Source organism: Tachysurus fulvidraco, chromosome 6, assembly GCF_022655615.1.
Source record: "Tachysurus fulvidraco isolate hzauxx_2018 chromosome 6, HZAU_PFXX_2.0, whole genome shotgun sequence".
NCBI lineage: Eukaryota > Metazoa > Chordata > Actinopteri > Siluriformes > Bagridae > Tachysurus > Tachysurus fulvidraco.
In genome coordinates this window covers 10,703,811-10,731,810 of record NC_062523.1, presented here as the reverse complement: position 1 = coordinate 10,731,810, position 28,000 = coordinate 10,703,811, and the positions used below count along the sequence as shown (strand labels likewise).

The 28,000-nt window shown below is 38.0% G+C and overlaps 1 protein-coding gene and 1 long non-coding RNA gene across 3 annotated transcripts; both read left to right on the top strand.

The window, feature by feature from the left end:
- The first annotated feature begins 13,509 nt into the window (after positions 1-13,509).
- Positions 13,510-17,661, top strand: LOC113654173. 2 transcript variants are annotated; one of them, XR_007140743.1, is made up of 3 exons: positions 13,512-13,996; positions 14,098-14,407; positions 16,396-17,661. It is a non-coding gene; the product is annotated as an uncharacterized LOC113654173 (long non-coding RNA). The 2 variants fall into 2 exon arrangements; XR_003443310.2 differs by lacking the exon at positions 16,396-17,661 and having other exon boundaries at positions 13,510-13,996; positions 14,098-14,504.
- A 6,823-nt stretch (positions 17,662-24,484) lies between these two features.
- On the top strand, positions 24,485-26,908 carry LOC113654594 (transcription factor 21). The gene is made up of 2 exons (XM_027164830.2): positions 24,485-25,450; positions 26,427-26,908. Exons 1-2 carry the CDS (start codon positions 24,817-24,819, stop codon positions 26,462-26,464), a joined length of 672 nt encoding a protein of 223 aa, XP_027020631.1. The 5' UTR covers positions 24,485-24,816; the 3' UTR covers positions 26,465-26,908.
- The last annotated feature ends 1,092 nt before the right edge of the window (positions 26,909-28,000 follow it).

Sequence of the window (28,000 nt, the reverse complement as noted above, 5' to 3'; positions counted from 1 at the left end):
TGCAATAGACAACATCAAGTATTTATATGAGCGTATAAAATGTGTGTGCACCCATATGGGATATTATACGACGTATTTCACTCACTTTTATAGAAATTGTGCAACAGCTGCGTGTTGTTTGGAACTTAGTTTAATCTGACGCTTTAAGTAATTCACACTTGCACTAGAATTTCACTGCCTTAATTACAAGACTTTTTTTGAAGGGTGATTTCTTTCTTTTTTATTCTTTTCTTTCTTTCTTTCTTTCTTTCTTTCTTTCTTTCTTTCTTTCTTTCTTTCTTTCTTTCTTTCTTTCTTTTTGTCTTTTACACTTCCTCTGTTGCTTTGAACATGGCTTGGTTTTGGATACAGGGCCAACCATTTTCCCTCCTCCTTACTTATTTGCAGATGGTATGTGATTCGGATCACAGTATTTAAGCTGTGACTCCTGTTAGAAGAATGCTATCATGAACTCGAACCCTTTTAATATGGAGTCCAAATAAAACAGTATTTTACAGGATGTTTCTGTTTCAGACCACTATAACGGGAAAGGTTAGAGCCATGGAGAGAGAAATTGTTGGTCATTTTTCAATGTTTTTACGTCACAAACATGCAGAATCGATTAAACTGTGCGTGTGTGTGAGTGTGTGTATTTGATGTATCAGGCAAGGATGGCGTGTGTGGTGGTGTTACGTCTTTAAGATTAAGAGAAGGCGACACTGAAATCGTTAACAGGGCTTAAAACAGGAAATACAGAATGCAGGAAATTTACCTATAAATTCGTTACTTGGTTTTAATTGGAAAACCAAAATTGCGTAATGGCACTTAATGCGACTTGTTTTTTTTTCCAGAGACACCGGCAGTTGTAAATTGTGCAAATCCAGGAAAGCAGGATCATAAAATACTGTCTCAGAATCTCACTTCTTGTCACTGTAATTTAAAAGCAGCCCTTATAAGAGTTTTAAGCAGTACCTAAAACAATAACACTGGTGAAACTGAATACTTAAAGGATATAATATTGATACTAGGAAAGCGCCGGTAGATTTGCAGCTGATGTAGTAGTAACTGTAGTAACACTGGTTAAATTATTTATGATCTAGAAATGTAGTAAATTAATGTTTATCACTGTTTTATTTTGCCACAGTCATATCTTATAAAACTGATATATACCACCATAAAATGTTGGAAAGTTGTCTTTTTCCACTTCCTTTTGAAATACCACAGTCCCAGAATCTTTCCAGTTCTGTAAGTACAGAGGATCTGTAATGGATAGTATTCATTAAGGCAAATTACCCATGGTTAATTGCTTCAGTTGAAGCCCTGGCTCTGGGGAGCTGTTCCACAGCTGAGAGGAGCGCTGTGTGCTATGCACTTGGCCCACGAATGCAACAATCAGCCAGTGTGTCTGAGGGAATTTGGACAGGAATTGTCACTCGGCTGACAAACCACCATTCAACATCAGCATCATACATAAAAGTGGAAGAAATTCATTCCACGTCTAGTGTGGGAATGCAGTAAAATGTATTTTCCTGCAGCCCACTTTTCCACATTTAAGCCTGCAGGCACGGAAATTAGCAAAAGGAAGGGTTTTAATCTCGAGAGACATGGCCAACTCAAATGGCCTGTGAATCCTATCGGCACAATGATTCATCACGATGCGGGATGAAGTCACCACAATGCATCATTCTCACCCGCGTGACACCGATACTGAACCCAGCATGGTCTACCTCAATATAGCATCTTTTTTTCCTGATTGTTTTTTATTGTTTATTTACTTATTTCCTTTACACAGCATGGAGTACATAAACACGCACCGAAAAGATTCTTCCAACCTTGAAAATGAACCTGGAGAAGAGCAATGTGTTTGGAGCACAGCGCACTTCCCTCCTCCTCCCCCAAGCCTGACCCCTCTGACAGAGGGTGGGAACAGCTCCAAGTCCACAACCCAATGCCACATCAAATCAACCATTTCCTCCCATGATAAGAAGGTACGGACAAGCTTTACAGATCTCTTGTAAAAGTTGGAAAGAGACGTTTAGAAAGTCCCATGTTCTTGGCAGGGGCTCTGTTTAGCCCTGAAAAGCATCTCGCATTTCGTCTTCTGTGCTGAGGGACGTTAAACCTGAGTCCCTGTTGGGTGGAATAAGCTAAGCTGTTTCCTTTACACAAGAAATCTACGCATGCAACTTGCTCTGATTTATTCACCATATTCTATGAAACGTATTTTGTTATGCCTCCAAGCACCAAATTTGAGAGCATGACAGTCAATAAGCGTCCTTGCCGATTTGCGTATTTACCAGGAAGGAAGTCGAATTTAGGCAGACAGAATTTAGAGAATTCCCGAGTCCAGGGGGCAGTGAGCTTGCGTGGACAGACGGCTGTGACGGAGAGAACTAAATTTAAAAAGTCAGCACATGAAAAGAGAAGGCACATACGGCTGGGCCCATGTGGCAGAACCTGATACTCCCTGAGCGGAGCAGAGCTGAGAGAAGGCCTAAATCAGGCATGCTCGTTTAGAGCACCCCTACTCAGCCACGCTTGTTTAGTGAGCCCTGATTTCTAAAGACTTCTGACCGCTCTCCCCCTCGTTCAGCTTCCTGTCAAAATCATGAATTTCCTGTCTGGTTCACTTTTGTCCCCCCTTCAGACATTAACACCGACAGGCAGGTGTGCATACGATACTCCCTTTACTGTGCTCGGAATACTAACATTATTGCACAGATCACATCATTAAGTTATCAATATTTCATACATAAACATCAGGAAAACTCTGACATCTAGAGAATATTCATTCTTTTTCTGTGGGAGTAACTGACCGAAGCGGAGCAGACGTAGTGGCAGTTCTGTGTGTGAGCTGTGTAGATATCCTGCATTAATTGAATTAGGATTGTTTATATTGAGCATGTCTTGCAGTAGTGATTCGTACTCAAGAGACCCAGAAGCCTTTCGAGCTTGCCTTTGGATTGCCTCAGCGTTGCGTGACAGTGAAGCGAGGATCCTGTCCTCAGTGAATTCCATGCTGAAGTATATTGCTCTTGTGGTTTCCAACGGTTTCTTGAAGTCTTTGAGGAGCCTGTTGATTTATAATCTCAGATGTCAATTCTTCACAGTGACACTCCACTGAGATAAACTCAACGCCCCAAGCCTCTATATCAAGGCAAATTGTAGCTCTTAAATGTGGATGAGAAATGGCTTATTCATTAGATTTAGTTCAGTGTATAAACTTTCAACACTGGCTCTGGAACTGTGAATGTCTAGGCCTGAACTTCTCATGTATTCATCATATCTTATCTTGTTTTCTTTTTTAAATCGTTCTGATTAGGTCCTGAAAGACCTCTGAATGTAAGCAACGCTTTGGTATGTTGTGATATTTCACTATCACTTATTAAGGATTGATCAATTCATTTTTATTTGGATTAAATTTTATGTGGCAAAGCAGCTCTAAAAATTCAGAATAAAAATGATAATGTTTAAAAATGAACTTCCTGATACAATATGAGGAAGAAACCTGAAAAGGAACCAGACTCAATAGAAAACCCTTCCTCATCTGGGTCACACTGAATAGTTATAAACAATAGTTATAAACAGTTATAACTGTATACCATATAGTCAAGTGCAATTGTGTAACCAGGAGCTTTTGTGCATGTGAATATGAGCTATAATGTGCTTCATTCCTGAATTTTACATAAATTCTTTTCTGTTGAAATGATCAAATGTTCAATGTTGCAGACTTTAGCGCAAAACTGATTTAGACTGATTTAGATAAATATTCTGTAACACTTATCTTAGTGTACCAAGTCTTCTGTAATATAAAGCAGTTCGTAATACCTGACTTTTCATTCCTGCACATTTGGGAACAAGTCATTTTTAATAGTGTACTTTCTCCAAACCAGCCCTGATTTATTCCTCCCTTCAGTGCACAGGACATCCACCCATTAGCACAAACACTCCCTGTAATTTACTCATCATCAAGGCAGGATTCTCACTTTACTGAGGTCATCTTCCTTCTCATTTTCTCGCCCACACACCAACAACATGGTGCTCCACTACCACATCCCTATACTTTAATTTACAGGATAAACAATCGGAAAATTGTAAGAACAAAGTATTAAGATTTGAAAGAGTTTAAGAAAGAAAAAAATTTACAGAACCACAAAATAATGTGATATTTTGTATTCAGAGCCAAATATGGGCTCAACTTTAAATATTACTTTTTCTGTCCCTTTGGGGAAATGTTTTAAAGATTCTTTGTAGAACCATATAGCTGAGTGCTTTCCTATCACAAATGGTTCCAAGTAGAACCTTTCAAAGAAGCTAAGATACTGTCCACTGAACCTCAACGTCCATCAAAGACCACCAATTCCAATGGTTTCATCAAATGTTACAAACAAATAAAATCATAGCAAATTACTAAAAGCGAAAGGACGTTATTTACATTTACATTATTTACTGTTCAGTGTCACCTGTTTAAGGATGAGGTTCCTTTCTGAGTCTGGTTCCTCTTCAGGGTTTCTTCCTCGTATCATCTCAGGGAGTTTTTCCCTTTCCTCGGTCACCTCAGGCTTGTTCGTTCGGGATAGATGTTAGAGATATTTCAGGGGGGCACGGTGGCTTAGTGGTTAGCACGTTCGCCTCACACCTCCAGGGTTGGGGGTTCGATTCCCGCCTCCGCCTTGTGTGTGTGGAGTTTGCATGTTCTCCCCGTGCCTCGGGGGTTTCCTCCGGGTACTCCGGTTTCCACCCCGGTCCAAAGACATGCGTGGTAGGTTGATTGGCATCTCTGGAAAATTGTCTGTAGTGTGTGATTGTGTGAGTGAATGGAAGTGTGTGTGTGCCCTGCGATGGGTTGGCACTCCGTCCAGTGTGTATCCTGCCTCGATGCCCGATGACGCCTGAGATAAGCACAGGCTCCCCGTGACCCGAGAAGTTCGGATAAGTGGTAGAAAATGAATGAATGAATAAAAACTTTCACACATGATGAATAATCCCCCAAGGTGCACACATGATGCATAATCCCCCAGAAAATTAAGGAAAAAATAGTTCTTCTACCTATTTGCTGAAAGGACCCTGTTTTTAAATACAATCCATAAAAATGTCTTCATTGTTCCTCTTAAGATAATTAAGGGCTCGTTGCCTCCTGAAATGGTTCTCTATAGAATCTCTGATGGAGAAACTGTGTTGTAGGGCTCTGTTTCAAACCTCTTAAGAACCCTTAAGCATGATAAAACAGTTACAATTACTAAATCCACTTTGACATACTGTCTGATCTTAGATTCTAACTCCCCTGGTCTTTTATTCGAGTCTGATTTGAGTGAGATAAGAGATAACATCAGGATGTAATAAAGTTACACACAGTCCTATGGGTCGCTGTTTCTTTTATCCATTTTATTCTGGGTTTTTGCTGGGATGCAGTGTCTGCTTGGTAAATTACAGTGTGCAGTGATGGGGAGGGGACAGAGATGGAACTGGACTAGGGAAAACAGCTGGATCTGAGCCTAGCGATGTTCCACAGATCCAAGCTAACTTCTGCATTGTGCCTGATTCTTAATGGTGCCGGGCAGCATCTGACTTTTTACTCATCGATAAATCAACAGATTATCAGGAGATTCTGCTGATTCTGAAATACACATAGAATCCAAACTTTTCCTAAAGTTATATATAAAGGGCTGAGTAGCCATGCGTGGCTTTATATGATTATGTAAGGAATAATTACAATGGTGCAACCATGATTCACATGTAAGTAGGTGTATTAGGGGTAAAATACCTTGGCTGGAAAATCAGTGTTTCTAATCCTAAAGAAGCATTGAGAAAGCTACTAGAAGCCTTAAACCATCCACAGAACCCTTTAGGCCAAAGATTTCAATGGATTCCTAGGACTCGTGTCATGTGCTGTATATCCATGGGGTCCCTGACTATATTTTATTGTATTTCTGACTCTATAGCTGCTCTTGACGCTAGTGGAGATTGCAATCAATTATTATTAAGGTTGTTATGTTTAAGTTGACATTTTATCACTAACTGCAACTCCAAGTACATTTTTAAATGGCAAAAGGAATTCAGGAATAAAAAGCCCTATTGATTATGCTTTTACAGTTAAATTGTCTTGCAATTCCTAACCAGAATACGTAGTGGTCTGTAAAAGAAAATTTCAGAAAGGCAATATGGACAATCTCATCTAAAATATCTATACCCATCTCCATCTATGTACTTGAATAACTAAACTTGTAACTAATGTATGTGATGTGAATCTGCCTTTCCAAATAAAAAAGATAATTTAAAAAAAAATTGTCTTGCAATTGCTGGATGCTCTTGGAATTTCTTTTACTCTGGAACACAGAAGTTTAAGGATCCTGCTTAAGGAATCCATTTTTTAAGATACACATGGTAAGAGAAGAAATATTTTTGAGCACTTGTTCTTTTACCATGTTTATCTTAAAAAATACTATAAATGACTTGAAAACTTTTTGCCTGTTATAGAAAGGTAAAAGAAAAGAAAAGAAACTGGCATTTTCTGATTTCTGAAAATTATGTGCTTTTATCATGTAACTGTTTTTCTTTTTTTTCTGTATTTCAAATGAAAAATTAGTATTTTCTATGAAAAGTAAGGCAAGGTATATTTAAATAAAAAATAAAATAAAAAGATTTTTATCATGTCACTGTTTTTTTTTTTTCATTTTTTTCTTTTCTTGTATTTTCTTTTCTTGTATTTTCTTTTCTTGTATTTTCTTTTCTTGTATTTTCTTTCCTTTTCTTTCCTTTTCTTTTTCTTTCCTTTTCTTTATTTTAGTGCCACTTGTTGAAATCCACTCTTTAAATAAACCTGCCTTGCCTTGCCTTCCTTTGCCTACTAATTTTTCATTTAAAATAAAATAAATGAGTCCAAATCATTATCTGAAAGAGAAACAAGTCCTTGAAAACAGAAAACTGGAGGTGTGCAGTGTTTTGTTACTTCCCACCTCAGATGATTGTCATCCCCCTCACTGACTGTGACACTGCCAGCACCGCCTGTGGCATCATCCCCACTATCATAAACACTCTTCTGTTTTAGTTTGGTTCAGACCCACCATGATAAACAGGAGGCAGAAACATACAGCATGTGTGTATGTGTGTGTTTATACTGTTATGTGTATGTGTATGTGTAATAGAGCCGGCCTAGGCTAGTAATTGCTTTTGTGTATTTTCTTCTGTCGGAGCGTAAGGAAGGGAACGTGGTGCGCTCGGCCCAATTACGCTTCTCTAACGTGCTGCATAAACATTTCAACTCGTAGTGCCTTCGTATTTATCGCAACACACTTCCTACAGTAATGGTGGTCATATTTCTCAGATAAAAAGTGGCTTGGTGGGGAAGAGGATACAGAGGAGGGTAGGGTGTGCTTTGCATGCAACCGAGTGCTACACACTGTTATTCTTCGCTCAGCGTTTGATGGGTGGGAGGTTTGCCAAGGAGGTTGTGTGTGTTTATAGTGTCAAATGCGTACCACATGTGGGATCAGGTCTGCTCTTTCGCCTGCTTCCTCTCTCTCTCTTCCTTCTCTCTCTCTCTCTCTCTCTCTCTTTCTTTTCTCTCTCCATCACCTCCTCCATCCTAAACAGTGTGTCCTGGTGTACATGAGTGCCTTTCATGTCTCCCTCGGCATTGCCCTGCACCTGCTCAGAAGTGATTGAGCACTTCACATGCAGTAAACATGAAATCGGGGCAGTAAATGTATATTCCTTTAAAATGTGGATTAGGATCCATATGGCTGTATTTATTTTTTAACATTGTGACAGGAACAAAAGATAAAATTGGGACCTGTGATATAAACTAATCAGTTTTTAACCATAATATCAAAACCACTGACAGGTGAAATGAAAAATATTGATAGTCTCATTAAAATGGCACCTGTTATAGTGTGGGATATATCAGGCAGCAGGTGAACAAAGTGGATGTGTTGGAAGCAGGAAACATTATAAAGTTTGAGGATCTGAGGGTCAAACTCAAATCAATCTTGATTGTCTTCTAACAACATGTTCCATAGTCATTTATTCCTCTTATTCTACAGTGGTTTGCAAAAGCTTTGTGTGTGTCTGTGTGTGTGTGTCTGTGTGTGTGTGTGTGTGTGTGTGTGTGTGTGTGTGTGTGTGTGTGTGTGTGTGTGTGTGTGTGTGTGTGTGTGTGTGTGTGTGTGTGTGTGTGTGTGTGTGTGTGTATGTGTGTGCATTTTATCAGTCAAGTTACATTTAATGCCGCAAAGCATCTGTGAGCCAATTATTCATTATAACAGCAAGAAACAGTGTTTCCATCTCCAGATGAAAGTTAATCAAACAAAATCTGCAGCTTGTGAGGTTACACAGAAACCACAAATTCCACCATGCAAAAGACTTTCCCAGGATGCAAAATATAAAGTTACAGCTTTTAATTTCTGCTTGTTACTAAGCAGTGTCACTGGAAACTTATTTCAACAATGCTGAATAAAAATCTTTATCATATCAACCATCGAGTTCTCAGAATACATTTATGTTCACGCATCCACCTTCCCTGTTCTTTTGTAAAGCTGTTACAGTAGAAACGATTACGGATTAGGATGAGAGGATTAACATTAACCTTTCAGCAGAAGGTGTCTGAGCCACGATTTAACAGAAAATGAATCTTTCTGACCAATCAGAATCGAGAGTTAACAGCACTGAGGTGTAAACTTTATTTACACACCCAATTGCCTTTCAGTTGTCCAGGTCCCCTCTGCTGTGTGCATTTACTGTACACTACACTGACCTCCTTGTATCCCAGATTTTGCACTGTTACATAAATAACATTCTTATCCCTTGATTTATTCTTTATGTCTCACTACTTCAGGGATCCTGTATTAAAATTTAAGTTTAACTCAAACTTTTTCAACGCAACCACCAGACACTGTGTTGCCTTTTAGTGTCTGACGGTGTCGTAAAATGCAGTAATGAAAGCCTGAGAGCACAGCATGCTTTGATAAATACAAGCACCGGGCCAAAAGCTCAGACCGCTCTGGCTTCCTGCTCGGCTGCCACTCACTCACCTAATACGTTTGAAGAGCTCTGATAGCTCAGATCAAGAAGAACGAGAAACAAAGGCAGAACGAGGACCAGGCTCATTCTTCACATGGAAGTAAATATGCTTTTGGCATCATGGTGTCCACCAGCCAGCTGCCTGGATGAAGAACCAAGCCAGGGACAAGGACAGATGTTACAGCGAATGTGCTTCCTCGACGAGATTTATTTATCCAACCTATTTATACACTTTGTTTATGTACTTCATTAGTCCTCGTAGTGCCTGTCAGCAGGTCACTTCCATTGAGAAATTAAGAGTGTTTACAGTTTCCCCCTCAACCAAACACATGCACGCACATCCCAAATCCCAGCGCTCTACGAACGGCACAGCATTTCCTACTGAAACTAGAAAATCTGACTCCCTCTTTAATGTTATTGTCACCATGTTATATAAAAACACAAATAATTTTTAGATATTTTTGGATTCAGCATTTGAAACTGCAATGTCATTTGTTTTATATTAAAATATGTCCTCTCTGGTCTATCAGCCAGCTTCTGACCAGGGCATGAAACCACCATAATCTGGTCGCTGCAGCCAGATGTATCGTCCTGCTGAATATTTAAATTCCTTGTTACTTTATAACAGCTGCTGTTCCTGCAAAATGCAGACAATGTGTCCTAATAGTTTCCATTCTACAAAGAAATCGCCAACGCAAGACTGACCATTTTGGAAGTTCAGCCTGATTCAGCAGACATGCAGTATCCTGCTTTGCGTTGCGCAATGATTCTGATGAACTGCAAGTATCCAGATACATCTTCATGCTAACTGTAATTCTCCAATATGAGATTACTACAGAATATACGTGAACAAAGCCAGACGTTTGTACTAGACTTCCTGACTATAAGCGTAATCCTGGACTAAATAATATGTTGTTTGGAATCTCTGTCTATTTTAATCGAGAACTAATTTTAGCTGGAATAAAGCAAGCATTAAAATATAAATAAAATATGACAGATGAAAGGACTTTATTGATGTCTACCAAAGACAGAAATCTGAGCACAGAGCTTTTTAACAGTTTGTCAACATTAAGCAGTTATTGGTTGCTCTGCGACCCACCATGTCACCTCCTGAGGCGCAGAGGGAATGCCGTGTGCGCCATTTCCCTAGCTCCTAATTCAAAGCATCTTTCATTGAGCGAGGCTCTGAAAAGGATGTGGCTAAAACAAATAAAAGAATCATAAAGAGGGGATCAAAGCAGGCCTGCAAATCCAATCCTTCTGGGCAAAGAGACTTTCAAATAAAAGGAAAAAAAGGGAAAAATCCCACATCCCGACTACACATCTCTTGGAGCAGGTCACTGCTGAATGCATGCCTACTTTGACTTGATAGAACGGACACCATGAGGTCTGGATTCCAGTCTCTTGGTTTCAACACGTTCCTTCATCATAACTCTCTCTATTGATCAAGCCTGCAGGGGATGCTTTCTTTGAGTATTGGGTTTATAGAGACAGATGCAGGCACGAACATGTGACAATTATAAAGCACAGGCCACCAGGAAGATGATAATGCTCACAAAGCCACAGCTAGAACATTTGGCTTGCAGAGGCAGAGTGACATTTGTGAAGATGTCTCTCATCATTACTGTCTTTCCCTCATCTGCCAGAGCAGAGTGTTCTGGTCCTCATCCTCACATGCAGCCTGCTCTAAGGTGAGGGCTTCGCTGTAACTCCTTCATTATGGACATAAAGCAGCGCCTGAGTCCAGATCAATGTGGTTCTTTACACGCAGCACATAGTTTAAGTGCGAGTGCTCCTCTTCACTCATAATTTGCAACTCCTGTCATTTTACAGTCAATTTGCATTATGTAACACTCTCTGTTTCACCACACGTTTTCTTTATAAAAGAAGAAAAGAAATTTCTAAAATCCATATTGGAAAATCAAACAAAGCCAGCGGGTGTTACAATGCGTTGTTAATTGTTGGATTTATTTCACAAAGGATTAAAAAGAATGTTTTTTTCCCCCCAACATAAGCCACGCTATGAATAATTTTCTGCTGAAAGAAAATCTTCAAATCTTTCATACACAAGAAACACATTAAGATGGTGAGAAGTACGTATTACAGATTGAGAGCTACATTCTAAGTTGTATTAAATCTTTAGCTTTTCCAGGAGAACAAAAGAGACCCTGTATGACAGTTTCTGCGTAGTCAAAAGAGTACCAAAAAAAAATGCCTTTGTAATCACCACAAAGGACATGCCAGTGGCATAAGATAATAAGTCATCCAGCAAACATACTCTGATGTTGGTAAATGATCCAAGCACTTTTTTGACTTGTGGTCTGTCTAGGATCGGAGATGAACAATACCACTGTGTGGTGGATTTCTGACCTCTGTATCATGACTATAAACAGAAAGGAATAAGACTTATGTATAAAACTGACATCTCATGACGTAGACCTCTCGGTGGACTTGTATTTTCCCAACAGCTTCGTAGTGACATTGATATCCTCTGAAAGCAACCATCAAATGCAAACAGTTTATGGTAGTCAGATTTAATTTAGGCTAAAGATGATCATCGCCTTCACTTATAGCATAGACAACGTTTAAAAATAAAGGGTTTCTCGTTTTTTTTTTCCCGAAAATAGCATTCCTGCTCCAAGGAATGACGGAAAAAAGTGGTGTAATCATTTCCAGAAGGATGAATAAAATGTAAATCTGATCTGCTTGGCCATGATGGAAGTGTGAAGTGTGAATCACGCATGCCATGGCGCAAGTGGCATTGCGTAACGCAGATCTGCCGACCCCTGCCGAACGTGCTGTGCAGGGTCTCCCCTGATGCAGCCTTCCAACCTTGAAAAGGAATTGTTCCCAGCTATTAAAATACCTCCAAAAATACGGGATGCTTATCAAATAATAAGAACCACATTGGGCCGTTTCCTTGCCAGCCTGGCAGGGATTTGCTCAGGCGATATCTTCACCTCGCAGGTCTCCTTTTAAGTCGGCGATATTTTGTGAGCTCTGCGTGTCTAGGAATGCAACATACGAGCCATTCGAGCTTGCTGGAGCACAGACTGCATATAGGGCCAGGACCCTGTTGCAGTCTGAAGTCACCTCTTATAGCTTACTGCTTTTTATGCACTTCCGCCAGGACACATGATCGGCTGTCAACACAAGGGAAAAATCACTGATACAGCCATCTCCCAGAAGGAACTTTAAAATCTAAAGGCATTGTGAAGTGTGTTTTGGCCATTTCTGTCTTCCGCCATTAAAAAAAAGATCGGGTCTCCTTTCTGAAAATAAGAATGAAGGGCTTGGGTTCGGGTCTTCATATAAAAGACATCGACTATTTTCCATGGTGCTCTTTTTTCCAGCATTAAATGGTTCAACTAATTTAAATAGAGGCAAACGACAGGAGTGCACAGATCTGAGCGGTCAGATTCACTTAGCATTACTTAGATATTACTATGGACAAACATATTCCCATACAGTGCCATCGGGGATCAAGAATAAAGACTAATCATTAGGCAGTGATGTGAGAGAGGAGTATGTGTGGTAAGGGATTAAGCAGGGTAAGCCAGGCAGGGACAGATGCCTTTAACAGTGTCTGAGGAAGTCAAAGAAGACGTTCAAATGACAACTGCAGGTGGAGCTTCACGAACCTGCAAAGATAAATAAAGCATGTTCCAGTTCCAGATTTAAGCATTTATATATATATATATATATATATATTATATATATATATATATATATATATATATATATATATATATATATATACGTATATATATATATATACGTATATATATATATATACGTATATATATATATATATATACGTATATATATATATATACGTATATATATATATATATATATATACGTATATATATATATATACGTATATATATATATATATATATACGTATATATATATATATATATATATTGCTCTATAATATTTCTATCTGAATGCAAAAGACAAATTCAATCAGATTTTATTTGAATAGTACTATTAACTATTCAGTTTTTCACAGCACAGCTTTAGAGAAATTATGGTGCTAATTTTGATCCATAATGACCAAGAGGTGACAGTAGACAAGAAAAAACCACTGAGAAAGCATGAGGAAGAAACCTTGAGACGAACAAGACTCAGAAGGAAACAGAGGCTCCTCTGATAAAGGTAGTTAGGAACCAGAAATATAGTACATATTTGTAGAAACAGTAGTACAAGGGTTTTCAGTCTTGACTTAAATACTCTAGCTCATTTGGAAGAGCGGTTAATAATTTATATTCACGCTGAATAATTTCTTCTGAATTGCTGACTCTACATTTCTATGGATCATAGTTGTGTATGCAGGTTCCCAAACTGTTTGCTGTTATTAATTCTTATTCTAATTCTAATTCTTATTCTTATTCTTATTCTTATTCTAATTCTTATTAAATTAGATTAGATTATATTATATTAGATTAGATTAGATTAGATTAGATTAGATTAGATTAGATTAGATTAGATTCAACTTTATTGTCATTACACATGTACAAGTACAAGGCAACGAAATGCAGTTTAGGTCTAACCAGAGTGCAATAGTAGCAAGTGCAGGATATACAAGATTTAAATAAGTTAAGTGGTAATATGGAGTAATTTACAGTTGTGTACATACTATGAACAATATACAGATTTACAGAAGGATATGCGCTGTAATAAAATATATGGCTATTACTATATACAGTAATTTACAGATATGTATGTTCTGTGAATATAATATACAAATGAGTATATATGTACTATGAATATAACATACTGTATATGTGCTATGAACATAATATATAATATACAGATGTATATTATTATTCCTAGTAATAGTTTCTTTTGTAAACAACACTAATGGTGTGACAATCAGCACTTTCTGGAAGCATGGGATGCCCTCGTGAAATCATGTCCTCATGTCTTCATGCAGGAACACTTGCAGACGCATGTGTTTCAAAATTCTCAGTACAAGCACTTACACCACATAAGGTGAGCTAATTAACGCTTCAGTCATGTGAAAGTCTGGTTTTATATATCAATAAGGTGTTTTGTCTTCTCTGTGTTTCCTGTCATTATGAAACCTGAAACAGGAAGTAGCATGGCAAGTAGAAGCAATTGCCTTCCTCGGCATGAAGCACAGAGAGTGGATAGCTTCTACAGTTGATGTGGACCGCACACTGTTTGGCTGAAGTAGGCCCTAGTCTGCTGTTTACAAGAGGACCAGGATCGGTCATCTGGCCTGCTACCAGGCTCAATAACTCTCTGGCCAAATGACTCGGAATCTGGAAAAAAATGCAAAAGCGAAAATGTGTTGAAGAGATGTTCAGTATGAGCTTATTGTGAATAAGAGTCCCGAGAAGAGCACGGGACAGTGTTTATGAGTACAACAGCAGTTCTTAGGTACATACGTTTTGGATATAAAGTGCATAAGGAAAGAGTAAATCTTTACTTTGAAAATGTATATAGGAAAATTAGAAATTGTACTTACAGAACCATATTTCGATTTTCTTATTTGTTGGATGTTACTAAATTATACTGAATATTCCTAGCAGGATTTTACTCCCTAGACTACAGAAATAGTATATAATATTATACTATAATAATATATTAGAATACCGAGCAAGGTTGGGTAAATACTACTGTGGCATGCGGATATAAGAAAGAACACCTGTCTTTGACATTTAAGTCAGTCATACGTTCACAATCACGCGTGCATTCCTCATGCATGCCTCATATTCTTCTCATCCAGTCCAAAACGGTTCCCTCATGCAGCGATTTCAGGAGGAAATTATTTTTCATTGCCCCCGAAAGAAAAAGCCATTGCCAAGCACTTTCTTCTAAGAAGTTGCCAAATCTTCTCCAAATCCCCCAGGAAGTGTTTTCCTTCTATGCTCCAGAGGAGTAATAGTGAGGGTTTGAGATCAAGGTCACGAAGCATCAAGGACTAAATGATCTTCATACATACCTGCACGTTCCACATAGCAATGTCTGAGATAACGTTTACAGGAGAGATACAAGTCTTTAGAATTTTGAAGACTTAATGCAAAGTACCAGGAATAAATGCGAGTAATAAACGTTGGCCTGAACAAGCAAGAAAGAACAGGAAGGAAGCAGGGGTCAGTGGCCCCTCTGCATATGACAGTAAAATCAATTCTGCAAAAGATGAGTTGGTCTGAATGATATCGTGACGCATCTCATCAATTGTTTTTTACTAAAAGTGTTCAGGGAAAGTTCTGAATTTGAAGCATTTACACAGAGCATAATACAAGGAGTCATTAGCTTGATACGCAAAGATAAAGAACATTTAGAAAATTGGAGACCAGTTACACTTTATTAATACTTTATTATTAGAATGATAAAATTTTAGTTTTAATTTTAGCAAAAGGATTTTCAAAAGGATAGATTTTCTTTAACTCTATTATTAATAAATCACAAAAAGGAGTTATGGTAAAACATCACATTATACATAACATAAGATTGATGTCTTTTATTGAAAGCAATGACATTGTAAAATAACATATCACATCACCTTGTTATTTTCTACATGGCAACATTATTAGCAAGCTCATAAGCATGATTTGGGAACTGATTTGGGAAATGCCATTTTACGACTTTTCATAATTTTTCAGTCAATTCATGAAATCTTTCACATCTTATGTAATGTGACTCTGAAATAATTACCAAGGACCACATTGGTCACATTCTTTGTACTTGTGGTCTCTTTTGAAGAGTTTGTTTTGGTTCCACTTTTATGTAGTTGAATTATTATAGCTTTCATATAAATGTTGCCATTAAAGACAATGTTAGGTTACCCGCATACATTCCCCTTTGACCATTCAAACTAGAGACTCTCATGCAGGGAATAATCCTCAGGCTTCACGCCACACTTCTCATACAGCAAACGGATCGATAGTGGAACACAATTCATTTTAATAGTGTGAATCAGATTCTGACCATGCAGTGACTCACAGGCATTAGGTAGAACATCCTCTATGGCCTGTTGCCATACACATCACCCTGAAAAAGGCATTTGGAGCACTGTCAAACTGACTGCTTCGATTTGACCCCTATCAAATCAACAAGTAGAGGGCGACTCCCTTCTTAATGATTCAGATCCTGACCCAAAGTAGCTAGAATTATTCCCATGCGTGCAGCAAGCCCTGAAGTGTCTGGTGTATGTCTGGTTGCCTTCTCCTGCTCACACCCGATGTATCATGGAATATGATGAGCCATTGATCCTATGTTTTTTCTCCATGGAAGCACTTTCATCCTGTTTCCTGTTTCTGTGATTCTCTGATTGGTGTTTATGTTCTGCAATCTGTTTCTCATAATCTTTTGCTTTTTTTCTTCCTTTTCTCTTTCCTTTTCAAATATTTTTTTTTATTTAGGAAATAATGCCGGATTAGGGGCTAAAGCACTTGGCAGCAGTTGAAACGCAATAGGAAGTGCAACACCTTTGGCAGCACGAGATGCTCTGGCAATGTATAGTTCCGCATCACTCGAGACCAGATGACTGCTTGTGGTGTGACGTACTGCTGATGGATTCAAATTATATTAGAATCCGATTTATTGTGGTCCGAATCGTTTTTTATGGGCGTCGCTCTGCATATGCGTTCTTTGATCTCGCTCATCTACAATTAAAAGAATTATATCTGTCCTTGCCACACAACTTGGTTTGTAATGCCTAAAGTATGCGTTTTCCTCTCACAGTGTCTTCATGGGAAATTAAATTGATACCGCAATGACTGTGACCTTTCACCAAGCCTTGAGGCTTTCTGCAATTAGCAGTTCCAGTCACATGGCTTCTGTGGAGGCTCTCACTTTGTTCTCATATACCGCTTAATTATGGGCCCAAGCCTTGATAACATTTAAGTCTAACATTTAAATTTCAGTCTCCGCTTTGAAGTGAACAAGTGTCGGAAGATTTTATGAAAATGCCTTTTTATTGTTAGTGATTTGTAAAGTAAGTAGGAAATGAGTTTCTCTGTGCAGGCAGCTGGATTATTCGCACACACTCTGGCATGTTGCCCTTATCGATGTTTTCTTTTTGTGCTTCGATGCATGCATGCTTTACATGCAAATGCCTGCTTGTATCTTGAGCATAGAGAGGAAAACAGACTGGCACACTCCTGGCGTGGGATCTCAGGGGACGTCACCCCTCAGCTGTGGTACCCCCTCACCCACCAAATTGTCCTTTTCACGGAAACTGAGCAGGCCTTCAAATTGTTTTCAGATGTCAGGCTTTGGGTTACAAGAATGTAGTGCGGCTTCTTTCTCTCAGAGGTTGAATTAATTTATTGCTGCATATTAAAATGCTTCAAGAGTCTCCCTGGTTTTCGATTTAATATATATGCGTGGGTGGCAATTTCCTCAAAGCTTTTTACGGTTTTCAGAGGATGCGTGTGTAGGGTATGCGGAGTTAGGCCTGTTTTCTTCAATTAATGATGCATGCTATTTTGCTTTGCTTGGACCTGCACAATCAGGAGACTTCTAATTAGCTGATTCATCAAAAAGAAATTTCCACATCATGAATTTATTTTTTCAGAAAAGAAATCTTGAAAGCATGACCACATACAGCATTTATTTTCAGGGTACTACAAAGCATTTCACAATCTTTCAGTCTGTAACACAACGTCTCTTATATGTGCCAGGCATTTTTTTCCCCTTTTCTTTATAGCTTTGGCAAACACACAAATTCATTTCTGGGAAACATTTTTATGTATATAGGTATATTGAAACTTTGAGAGTTTTCAAACAACTCCAACATATATCTTAATTTCATTAAAATAAATTATTATTATTATTATTCTTATTATTATTATTATTATTGTTCTTGTTCTTGTTCTTCTTCTTATTATTATTATTATTATTATTAGTAGTAGTAGTAGTAGTAGTAGTAGTAGTAGTAGTAGTAGTAGTATTGTTATTATTATTATTATTATTATTATTATTATTGTTGTTGTTGTTGTTGTTGTTAGTGTTATTTTTTTATTATTATTATTAAACACTATTATTTATTTTGTAAGAAACTATAGGAGTGGGGAACAATACTTCAGGTTTTATTATTTTAGAGGTTCTTTTTGTGGGAAACTAAAACTTCATTTCAGAAATAAAATAATAAAAATCTCAGACAAGCTGAATTTAGAGCACTATCAAAAGAAAATAGGAATAGAGGTATGTTTTGCAGGGTCTGTTTCTTTTTTCCCCTCAGAGTATTTGTGGAGCTGCTTGTTCATTCTGAGGCCAAGCTGCTGAGTGGCTGTTGATGAGCCAGGATACACAGCTGCCAGATTTTGGATGCCACACCTGACAAAGATGGAGAATATTATTGATATTTCGTTGTGTTTCATTCCATTGTGTTTGTTCAGGCTGCTTCAGGTCCTGACTCAATGTCATGGTGTTTATGAAGCATGACTCAAAGAGCCTTAGTTCACTAACTGAGGCAAGAATATCAAATATCTACAACAACAGTGTACTTCCTGCTCTTATTTAGTTAATGTAGCTTTGTTTAAAGGATGAATTAGTCATAGTTTATGGTGTTTATGACCAACTAGACCTGAGATATGTATTATTATTATTATTATTCTTGTTAGATTCATTTGCCAGAATTTGTGTGAGACACAGTAGGTTTTATTTATTTCTACCTATTTCATTCTTATACTCTAGGATTCTCTGGGATTTGGTCTTTTAGTCCCACACATACATAGCCTGACCAGTCAAGTGAAATTTGATGTAATGATAATTGGTATGATAAGGTATTTGGTCTAAAGACATGCAACACTTTCAAGTAGTATAATAAAGAGTCAGTCTTGTTCAGTCGGAAAATATTTTTTAGACAACAGTGCCTTTATGTTACTGTTTTCTTATATTCAGTAATATGAATATGATACTGGTTTCACATAGATCTACATAGAGATCTCTGTAAAGCTGCTTTGTGACCATGTGCATTGTTAAAAGCACTATAGACAGTTTAAGTTGATGACAGTGTTGGCCTACACTAAGCCAGTATATTAACCCAAGACCTATTCATACCGCAAGGCTCTTGTCTTAACCAAAGACGTTCTTTCATGTAGCTTCTCTTCCTCTTTCAGTTCAACTATGAAACATAACAAAGCTTAAACGCTGGCAAACAAACAATAAAACCTGGAATGGGCTTTATGCCAGCTGTTGTATTCTTTCATCAGTGATCCCACAGGCCTGGTCACTGTTCACGTTAGCATCTGGTTGCTGGCTGCAACGGTAAAGTGGACATACAACCCATTGGTCTTTATCTCCTTGAGTGCGAAGAGAAGAACAGCCTAATCATTCACATATGTCTTGTCAACATGATCATCTGTCTGAAGGGTCTCTTCACCTTCTGCAGTCCAGGGTGAAACGTCTCAGTTTCTACCTCATCTCTCTCGCTTTGCACATCCTCAGTAGCCTGAGAGCTTTGACCTCCTCTGTCACAAGCGTTTGAGATCTGGAGGAACAATCGACACCCCTCCCTAGCCTCCTTAGCCTCACCCACAGAGAGAGAGAGAGAGAGAGAGAGAGAGAGAGAGAGAGAGAGAGAGAGAGAGAGAGAGAGAGAGAGAGAGAGAGAGAGAGAGAGAATTCTCAGAATGAGGGAAAAGGATGAAGGGACTTTTACTTGCAAGACATCAGAATGTATGTCAGCTCTGTAAAGCTGTGGCTCAAATCTTCTTGGTCTCTCTTGTGGTGTCCTTGCCCAGCCCACGAGTGGACTGTTTGTGCAAGTGAATTTTATGCACATGATGCGTTTTCCAGACCAGCCATGTGATGGAGAAGGCCGGAAAAACAGAGAAAAGTGTCCTGAAGTTTTAATGAGAGGAAGACTATGTGGTTGAGAGTGTCACGGCTTTGCTCCCGAAGGTCCCACTGTGTCCTGAAGTGGATGGCCATAGCATCATGGTATATACAGTCATTCCCCACTATAAAGCCAAAAACCTTGACCAGCCATTTTTCCAGTTGTTTCTTAAAGCGCCTATCAAATCAACTTTGAAATTCTCTGTTATGCTTAGGAAGGTGCTCATCACTTCTGATTAGCTGTAGAAAAACAATTTTAAAATTTCAGTCCAATACTCCTTACAACTCAGGGACATGATTTAGGACATAGTTTAATCTCCTCACCATATCCAAGCCCTTTCTGAGAGACCATAGGAAGTAGGAAATGTGGTAATCAAGGAACTTTGTTGTAAACCAAGGGGACCAATCATCTGACATCATCACAGAACAGCAGTGAAGAACATCTGACTGGACTTTTCAGTCTGATTAAAGCTAGGATGTAAAGCTGCTATCTGCCAAAGCATGATCAGATTCTAGTATGTCTGTGACCAATCTCCATGTAACTGAAAGTAGAGGACATACAGAACACACTAGAGTGTGGCAGCATCTAATTATGTATAGAACAGGGTGGATTTGTTTCTTAATACAAAGTGAACAGTTACGTAATGACATTGCATTAGTACCGTACATCTTTATTTAATCCAACACAAGCCAAGGAGATTCTTTTAATTCAGCATGAATTGCCTCTGAGTAATACGCCAAGCTGAATAGGGGACACATCTATTAATAAATCCATTATATGTATTCTAGAGGTTTTACATTTTTCTAGTGACTAGCGATTTGTATGGTCACAACTCTTTTGTCTTACCAGAAACCAAAAAATAAAAAATAGAATTTGCACCTATTTGTAATGTCCATATTCAGCACTGAATTTCTTTGTGACTCCAAAATGGTGGTTAAGTACTAAGGACTTCCTAAGTATTTCTGTTTTTATATTGCTTACTACTGGCAATATATTCATAGAAAAGTTGAATTTTTCATATTAAAAAATGTTCTGAGAATTTTAAAGCTGGGTATGTGGTAGCCTAGTGGTTATGGTGTTCGACTAACAATCAGAAGGTTGTGAGTTTGAATCCCAAGTCCATTAAGCTGCCACTGCTGGGCCCCTGAGCAAGGCCTCATTGTGTTTAAAAAAGAAAAAATGGACAAAAATGTAAATGGCCCTTACTAAGTTTGTCTAACAAAAGGCATAAATGTATGCTTTTATATCTTCAAATACATTTATGAAGTTGCTTTGCAACAATGTTAAAGGCTTTATACGAATAAAATTGAATAGAATAGAATGAATATCAAACCCATTTCTGCTCTCTGTGATGCTTAAGTGCCTGTTTATAAGCATCTAATATGTGAAGACGTAATGTTCAGTCAGTAAATTCTGTGTTAGTTTATTCTAAAAATAAAAAACACAGCCACTGAAAGCCAACAGAGACTCCTGACTCATTTCATATCAGACTTGCAGCCACACAATAATTCAATTTTTTATACTTATTGAAAATGTCTGATTTTCATTCCATCAGTGGAACAGAAGGCCAATTTACTGGTATTAAATGGGTTTAATCCAAACCTCAATAACTCAAAAGTATGTCAACTGAGACATTAAACCTACTGCTTTGTCCATGGATATACTGTATAATTTTCTGACTATTTGATAACTAACCGAAATACTATTGAACACATTTGAACACTCACCCTAATATTTGAATATTTTGTTTAAATTCTATGCTAGGACCCATGGAATATATTTTATAGGCTGAAAAAAAATCTAATTTTATACGAATCAATTACTAAAAGGTTTTTGTTGCAAAAGTAACTGAGGAAAGAGCAATTTTGTGTAATGTGTTTATGTTTACACCCCAATGTTTGACAAAATCAGTTATGAACAACAAACTGTAATTTGTAGCATAAACTGTCTTAAATATGTGACAAACAAAATATCCAGATATCAAAATATATTTTATTACTTTGTTGTTGTCAGTAAACTGTTCTGTGTATTCTGGCAGATTAAGTGTGTTAGAGCTCATTTACTAACAATTTAATGTGCTCAAACAATCGATACAGTAAACTGACAGTATGACTTTTGGCTCCTTTTTGGTTGCACTGACGAAGTTCAGTATCAGTTTCACTGAAAATTATTAAGCACAAAGAAATGATTTCATATCCGGAGGCTGCTGGTCAAAATGGTCCTGGAACATAAAGGAGCAGGTGTAGGGTAACAGAGGCTAATATGCCTTTAATCCTGTGTTCATTTACATTTCTTGTTTTCATCAGCATACTTCTAAAGTCAAGACGGCTGCAGAACTCAGGGACTAATTGTATACAGATGTGTTTCTGCACTGGACTGAAGACCCGCTGTTTCACACACCTAGTGAAGGAACACACACTCCGGTCTCCTGTATTAAATCAAATTATTATGTTCTTCTAAATTAGGGCTAGTTTTGGTTTCCTAATATTGGGTAATATTCAAGATTAACAGTAAGCATAAAGTTTTGAATAATACAACATACTTTCTTGAACTTGAAACATCTGTTTATTAACTAACTCAGACCAGAATTATGTCTGTCCATTAAATTGGATGATAATACTAAATTATAGGATGGATAAATCTGTGCCTCGTTTGGAGAGGGCCGTGTTTATTATACTGTTAGCCTAATCAGATTAGTATCATTTGTGAAAATCATGTTCATAAACCTGCTGCTTTATAACCTGCCATGTATGGCTGTGAGTGTATCTGTACTGCATGAAACAATTTAAGTTCAATAAAATAAAAACAAATAGCTTATATAAGGTTGTCTCTAGTGAACCTCACACATGACATTTGTTTCTGAAAAGTTGAATCTTACAAAACAAATTGATGAGATAATTTACATCAAACACTGAATACTGTTTGTGTGTGTGTGTGTGTGTGTGTGTGTGTGTGTGTGTGTGTGTGTGTGTGTGTGTGTGTGTGTGTGTGTGTGTGTGTGTGTGTGTGTGTGTGTGTGTGTGTGTGTGTGTGTGTGTGTGTGTGTCAGCTGCAGCAGACTGGTCGCTCTGCATGGCAGAAGGTTCTGACAGTCCTCTCAATTTTGCCACTTCATCTCTGAACACCTTTTATTCTTCGCTCCTTAGCCGTCTGTCTAAACAAAACTCATTAGAAGGGCCATGCGAATATATTTAACATAACCTATTGTAGGTTAATTATAATTCAACTTTATTATAATCTATGTGGGTTTTATCCCTGATATCTGTAACTTAAGAACAATGACTTCAACCTTCAAGGGCAGCTTAAATGTTTTGCTAAGTTTTGGATTAAATTCAATGTGACTTTATTTAAATATAATTAAATTAGCCTAGCTCAATTTTAGGAAGGTCGTCCACTTTAAATAAGTCTTACATTTACACAGTTATGCTGCAGAATATTTCCCACATCTCTAAAGCATTTTTATTTCACTTGAAAATAATTTGGAAGTTCTGGAAAAAATTCCTCTTGGGTCAGTTAAGTTGTTAATCACAGTTTCTCAGAAGCACACTATAGGCCTAGTTGCTCAGAATTTTCGGGCAGTTCAGTTTTTCAGTATAAGATATACATGTGAAATAAACCACATACTAAATAAACCAAATCACCATATAGTAATATACAAAACAGCAGACTACCAAATGTCTTTCGAACGCCAGTATGGTCAGTACAGTTTGCCATGCAGTAGTACACACATTTAAACGTTTCCATGGCAACCTGTGAGTTATCGTACTATTCTAACATGGGGTATTGTGTCGTAGGCTTACTTTAGTAGGATACGTTAGAATAGGACAGCTGCTGCAAAGCCCATTCTGGAGTACAATGAACTTTCCATCATGTCAACTTTAGTACTTTGAAGTTAAATTAAAGGCTAGAGATTATTTTTAGTTGTTTTATCTAAAATATTAGGCTAAAATGATATTTTGTTTTTGATAATAATGTCAAATATCTATATTGCATTATGCATTATTGAAGAAAAATATCGGCTAGGTTGACATAACCGACATACCAGTGTTTTTTAATATATTAAAAAAAACATTTATTAATTTTTATAAATTTATTTTTTATTAATAAAAACATTTATTTCAAATTTATTTCTATACATTTTATTTCTATGTAATTTAATATACTATTAGAATATAGAAATCTTGGTCCTTTTAGAGAGCTGTACCACGGGCAAATGCATGTTTAGGCTCTGCAACTGTATTATTATTGAAATGTATTATTCAATTTAATTTCATGTTCAATATATGCTGTTTATATCCTTGTATTTTATATTTTATCATAATCTTCATAATTCAGTTACTAAAAATGTCTACAAAGGAGAATATATGATTTAAAAACAAATTATTTTATTTTAAAGTTGCTTGCTTATCTTAATGAGGACTATTTCAGTATCATCATAAAGTTTGCAAAGGTGCAAATGAATACTATAACATGTTCAGCAGTTGAAAAGACCTATTAGAAGTTCTCTTTGCCAGGCTTGATGTTTACTGGCCATGTGCTCAGTCTCAAGAGTCCGTGCGCAAAGCTGCTCGCATGTGCATAGCAAATAAGTCTTTTCATGTTATTGTAAATATTGGTACATCCTTTGAGCTGTATGGGAAACGACTTAAGAGAACTTAATAATTGTGCACATGTTTTTTCTTCCTTTTCTTTAAGATCGGCTGATCCATTTGAATGCGCCCTCGCTTCTGTTTTTAAATGGCAATGAGAGCGCTATTAGGAGGAGACACGTGTCCTAATGAGGTCTTTTTCAACTCGCTGAATGGACATAAGCATCCCGCTGTGAGCCCTGCGAGCCCTCGAGCTATTTAATCCCTCCTGGATGGGCTTAGTGTCAGGAGAGGACAGAGCCCTAGTGCTCTGAGTGCCAGTGGACGTATAAAAGCAACAAGTCGGTCTGAGAAACGCACTTAGTCACAAGTCACTCTAGTAAGCGCTCAGACATTATAATAAAGCAGTGATGGAGGACATGCTGTTTGACTTTGACCAAGATGCGACCACAGACTTTGCCTTCTGGGGCCAAATTGACCCCAACTTTCAGTTTCAGTCCCAGCTCGACTCGCTGCTGTTCGATGGCACGGCCGTGACAGGTGAACTGTCTCCGTGGTCCTCCTTCGGGTGTCAGTCCGTGTTCCCGGAAGCGCAGCTCGCTTTACCGGAGCTGGAGTCTCGCTCACCGGAGGCTGAGCTGGACAGCGGCGCTGCAGAGGAGGAGGAAGAGGATCAGACACGGGGGAAACTTAGGCCGCGCCGCCTCGCCTCCACCCATCACACACACCATCAGCATCAGCACCAGCATCAGCATCAGCACCAGCATCAGCACCATCCGTACCGCGTCCAGCGCCACGCCGCTAACATCCGTGAGCGCAAGCGCATGCTCAGTATCAACTCTGCGTTTGAGGAGCTGCGCTGTCATGTGCCGACGTTCCCCTACGAGAAGCGACTGTCCAAGATCGACACCCTGAGGCTGGCCATCGCCTACATCGCCCTGCTCCGAGAGATCCTTGTGTCCGGTTGCGACCCCAAGGCCTATGTAGACGAGTGCATGAAGAACGGCTACAAAAATCAGACCAACGCCATCTGGAACACGAGCGGTGAGTCTTGATGTCTTCTCCTAACTCAGAATTATACCTTATAACCTATTCTAATCCTAAATTAGTCTGATCTACTTTGAATGATTTAGATTATTAGACAGTTTTCAGGGATGTCATAAATGTAATTCAGGAGAATCAAAGACTTTAAATTCATTAAGATGATATAAGTACATATTATTCTGGTTGTTGTTGAATTAAAGTGATTAAACTTCACTCAAATTCCAAATAGTTAGTTCGGATAAGCGGTAGAGAATGAATGAATGAATGAATGATTGAATGAATAATAATAATAATAATAATAATAATAATAATAATAATAATAATAATAATAATAAAAGTTTATGTATACAGGTGTGTATACACAGGTGTCAGAGCAAACAGGTGTGAAAATGAAATGTGACTTTTCATATCTTAATATGGATTTTAAAATGATTTATATCTATTAATAAAATTTCATTTGACATTCTTTTTAGCAAAGAGTACATTTACTGTAGTTTAAGTTACATTATTTAATGAATCGTTCAGTGAAGACATGACGTATGGAAAATCACGGCAGGCGTGAGCTTTACTATCTCCACTTAATTAGTTTTTCTTAAGAGGAGATATGCAAATATCTGGGAGCTTATTTGATTCTAAATTAAACATACTCTAAAATCACAGACCCGGTCAAACAGTCCTATTTATTGTTCGTTATTGACAGTACAGTATGTTTGTTGTTTCATTTCCATCTGTCTAATTCTTCGCTTCTGTGTTCCAAAGCTTTGCGGTAAAAAAGTGCTTTATCTGAGCTCACTATGCAGCCTGTGTGTTTTACTTAACCACGTCTCAGTGCACTCTCTCATGGAGGGGAACATTTTAATGAATAAGTGGCTCCTATTGTTAGTCCTGGCTCTAACAAGCCAGTGAGTGTTTCACCGGTCATTAAAAAGTATCTAAAGGCTTACATTTGTCCTGCTTTTGTCTCCTTCACCTCCAGATCTGACAGCTCGTCTTTCTTGGATAAAGTGGGATTAGTTTGCCTGGACTAGTCTCTGTCGGCTCTGGGGAGAGATCCTGCTTCCCCCACCTTAACTGGCAGCTTGGCATCATGGCACACTGACATCTGCACATTTCTCACCAGGTCACACGTTTGCTCTTGGCACCCAAGATGCTTTTTATATTTTAATCTGTTGTGAGCAGAGAATGAGACTCAGTGTTTTGCTGTGCCACTCCAGTCGTGTTTTACGGATGAATAAGTCCAGGTTCAAGCCTTGGTAGCGCAAAAGACACTTGTCTCTGTAGATGAGAGGACTGCTAAGAATCTTGGGGCGCTTGTTTAAGTGTATTGTATGTGATTCAATGTGGTTGCAAGCTGATAGGTGAGAATTTGCAGCATGCCTATTGACCACATTTACATGAAAGAGTAGTATTGTTTTGCACTGATTACACCAATTGTAACTAAAACACTGTTTTAAAAAAAGGTACTGAAACTTACATTATTTATATATTTATGACACTTTCAATTATTTATTAAGACTGTCTTATTTATTTTCTGTGTTATCTTTTGAAAGTGTGTTCAAAATATAAAACAAATCTGATTTTGTTCAAACTTTAATACCTCTTCCACTACTTTTTATCAAATATCCTAACAGATGCACATCTCACTGGATAGATTTATTGATCGGATGAAGTCATATCATGTGATTGCAAATAAAACAGCTGAGCATGTTTTTATTATTACTTCCCTTTATGAATCCATATGATTTTTTTAAGGTTTAATGGTAAAATAATTAATGGACCTCTGCAGTAAATGTGCATTAGTACAGGTGCATATGTTTGCATTGGCCCAGAAAATTCAGTTCCACTATCCATATTGAATTCACAGCTGTCCTGTGCAAGCACATTGCCGATCACTCACTAGACTGTGCTTTCTTTAGCAATTTCCCTTTTAGTAAAGGCTAACTCAAGGGACCTCTAAGATCGAACTCACTCTCCCCTTAACAAAAAGCTGGAGTGTGAGGCAGAACAGAATTTGGTCTCTGCTTAACACACACACTTGTGCATAATATGATAAATTCTTATACTTCCTAGTGTGCTTATAAAAATGAGTGCATGTGAAAATACACCTGGGTTGCAGGTGAGACATGCACTACGTCTCTTGTCTGTCCTAACCTGAAAGTGTTATTCCTTAGCCGTTAATGGCCCTCGGTGGAAATAATTAAGCAGGAGCATGGAAAGGTATGGAAAGTTCATTACAAGTTCAATATCTCTGAAAGCTTTAAAAGCTTTAAACCAACCGAATGTGAACTCTACAGTTTGTCTGTGTCCTCTTGTTGGACTCTGATAGTCCAGTCTAATGAAATTTGCTTTCTCGTCGCATCACGACGAGGAATGAATATTATTCCTTTGGCTGCATACGTTCCTGCTGTTTTACACACAGCCTCAGTGTCCATGCACTTACAAAATTTTGCACACGTTGTTGAGTCTCTCAGGCCTTGTCTTGTGAGATTGGTACTTAATTTATATGTTTGGCTGACTCCTTACTCCAGGGGTGATGTGCTTAACAGGACC

Excerpts from the sequence above, each read along its gene's own strand:
- LOC113654594 (XM_027164830.2), top strand. The coding sequence starts at position 24,817 with ATGGAGGACATGCTGTTTGACTTTGACCAAGATGCGACCACAGACTTT. Across the intron at positions 25,451-26,426 it reads CGCCATCTGGAACACGAGCG|ATCTGACAGCTCGTCTTTCT; the intron begins GTGAGTCTTGAT and ends CTTCACCTCCAG.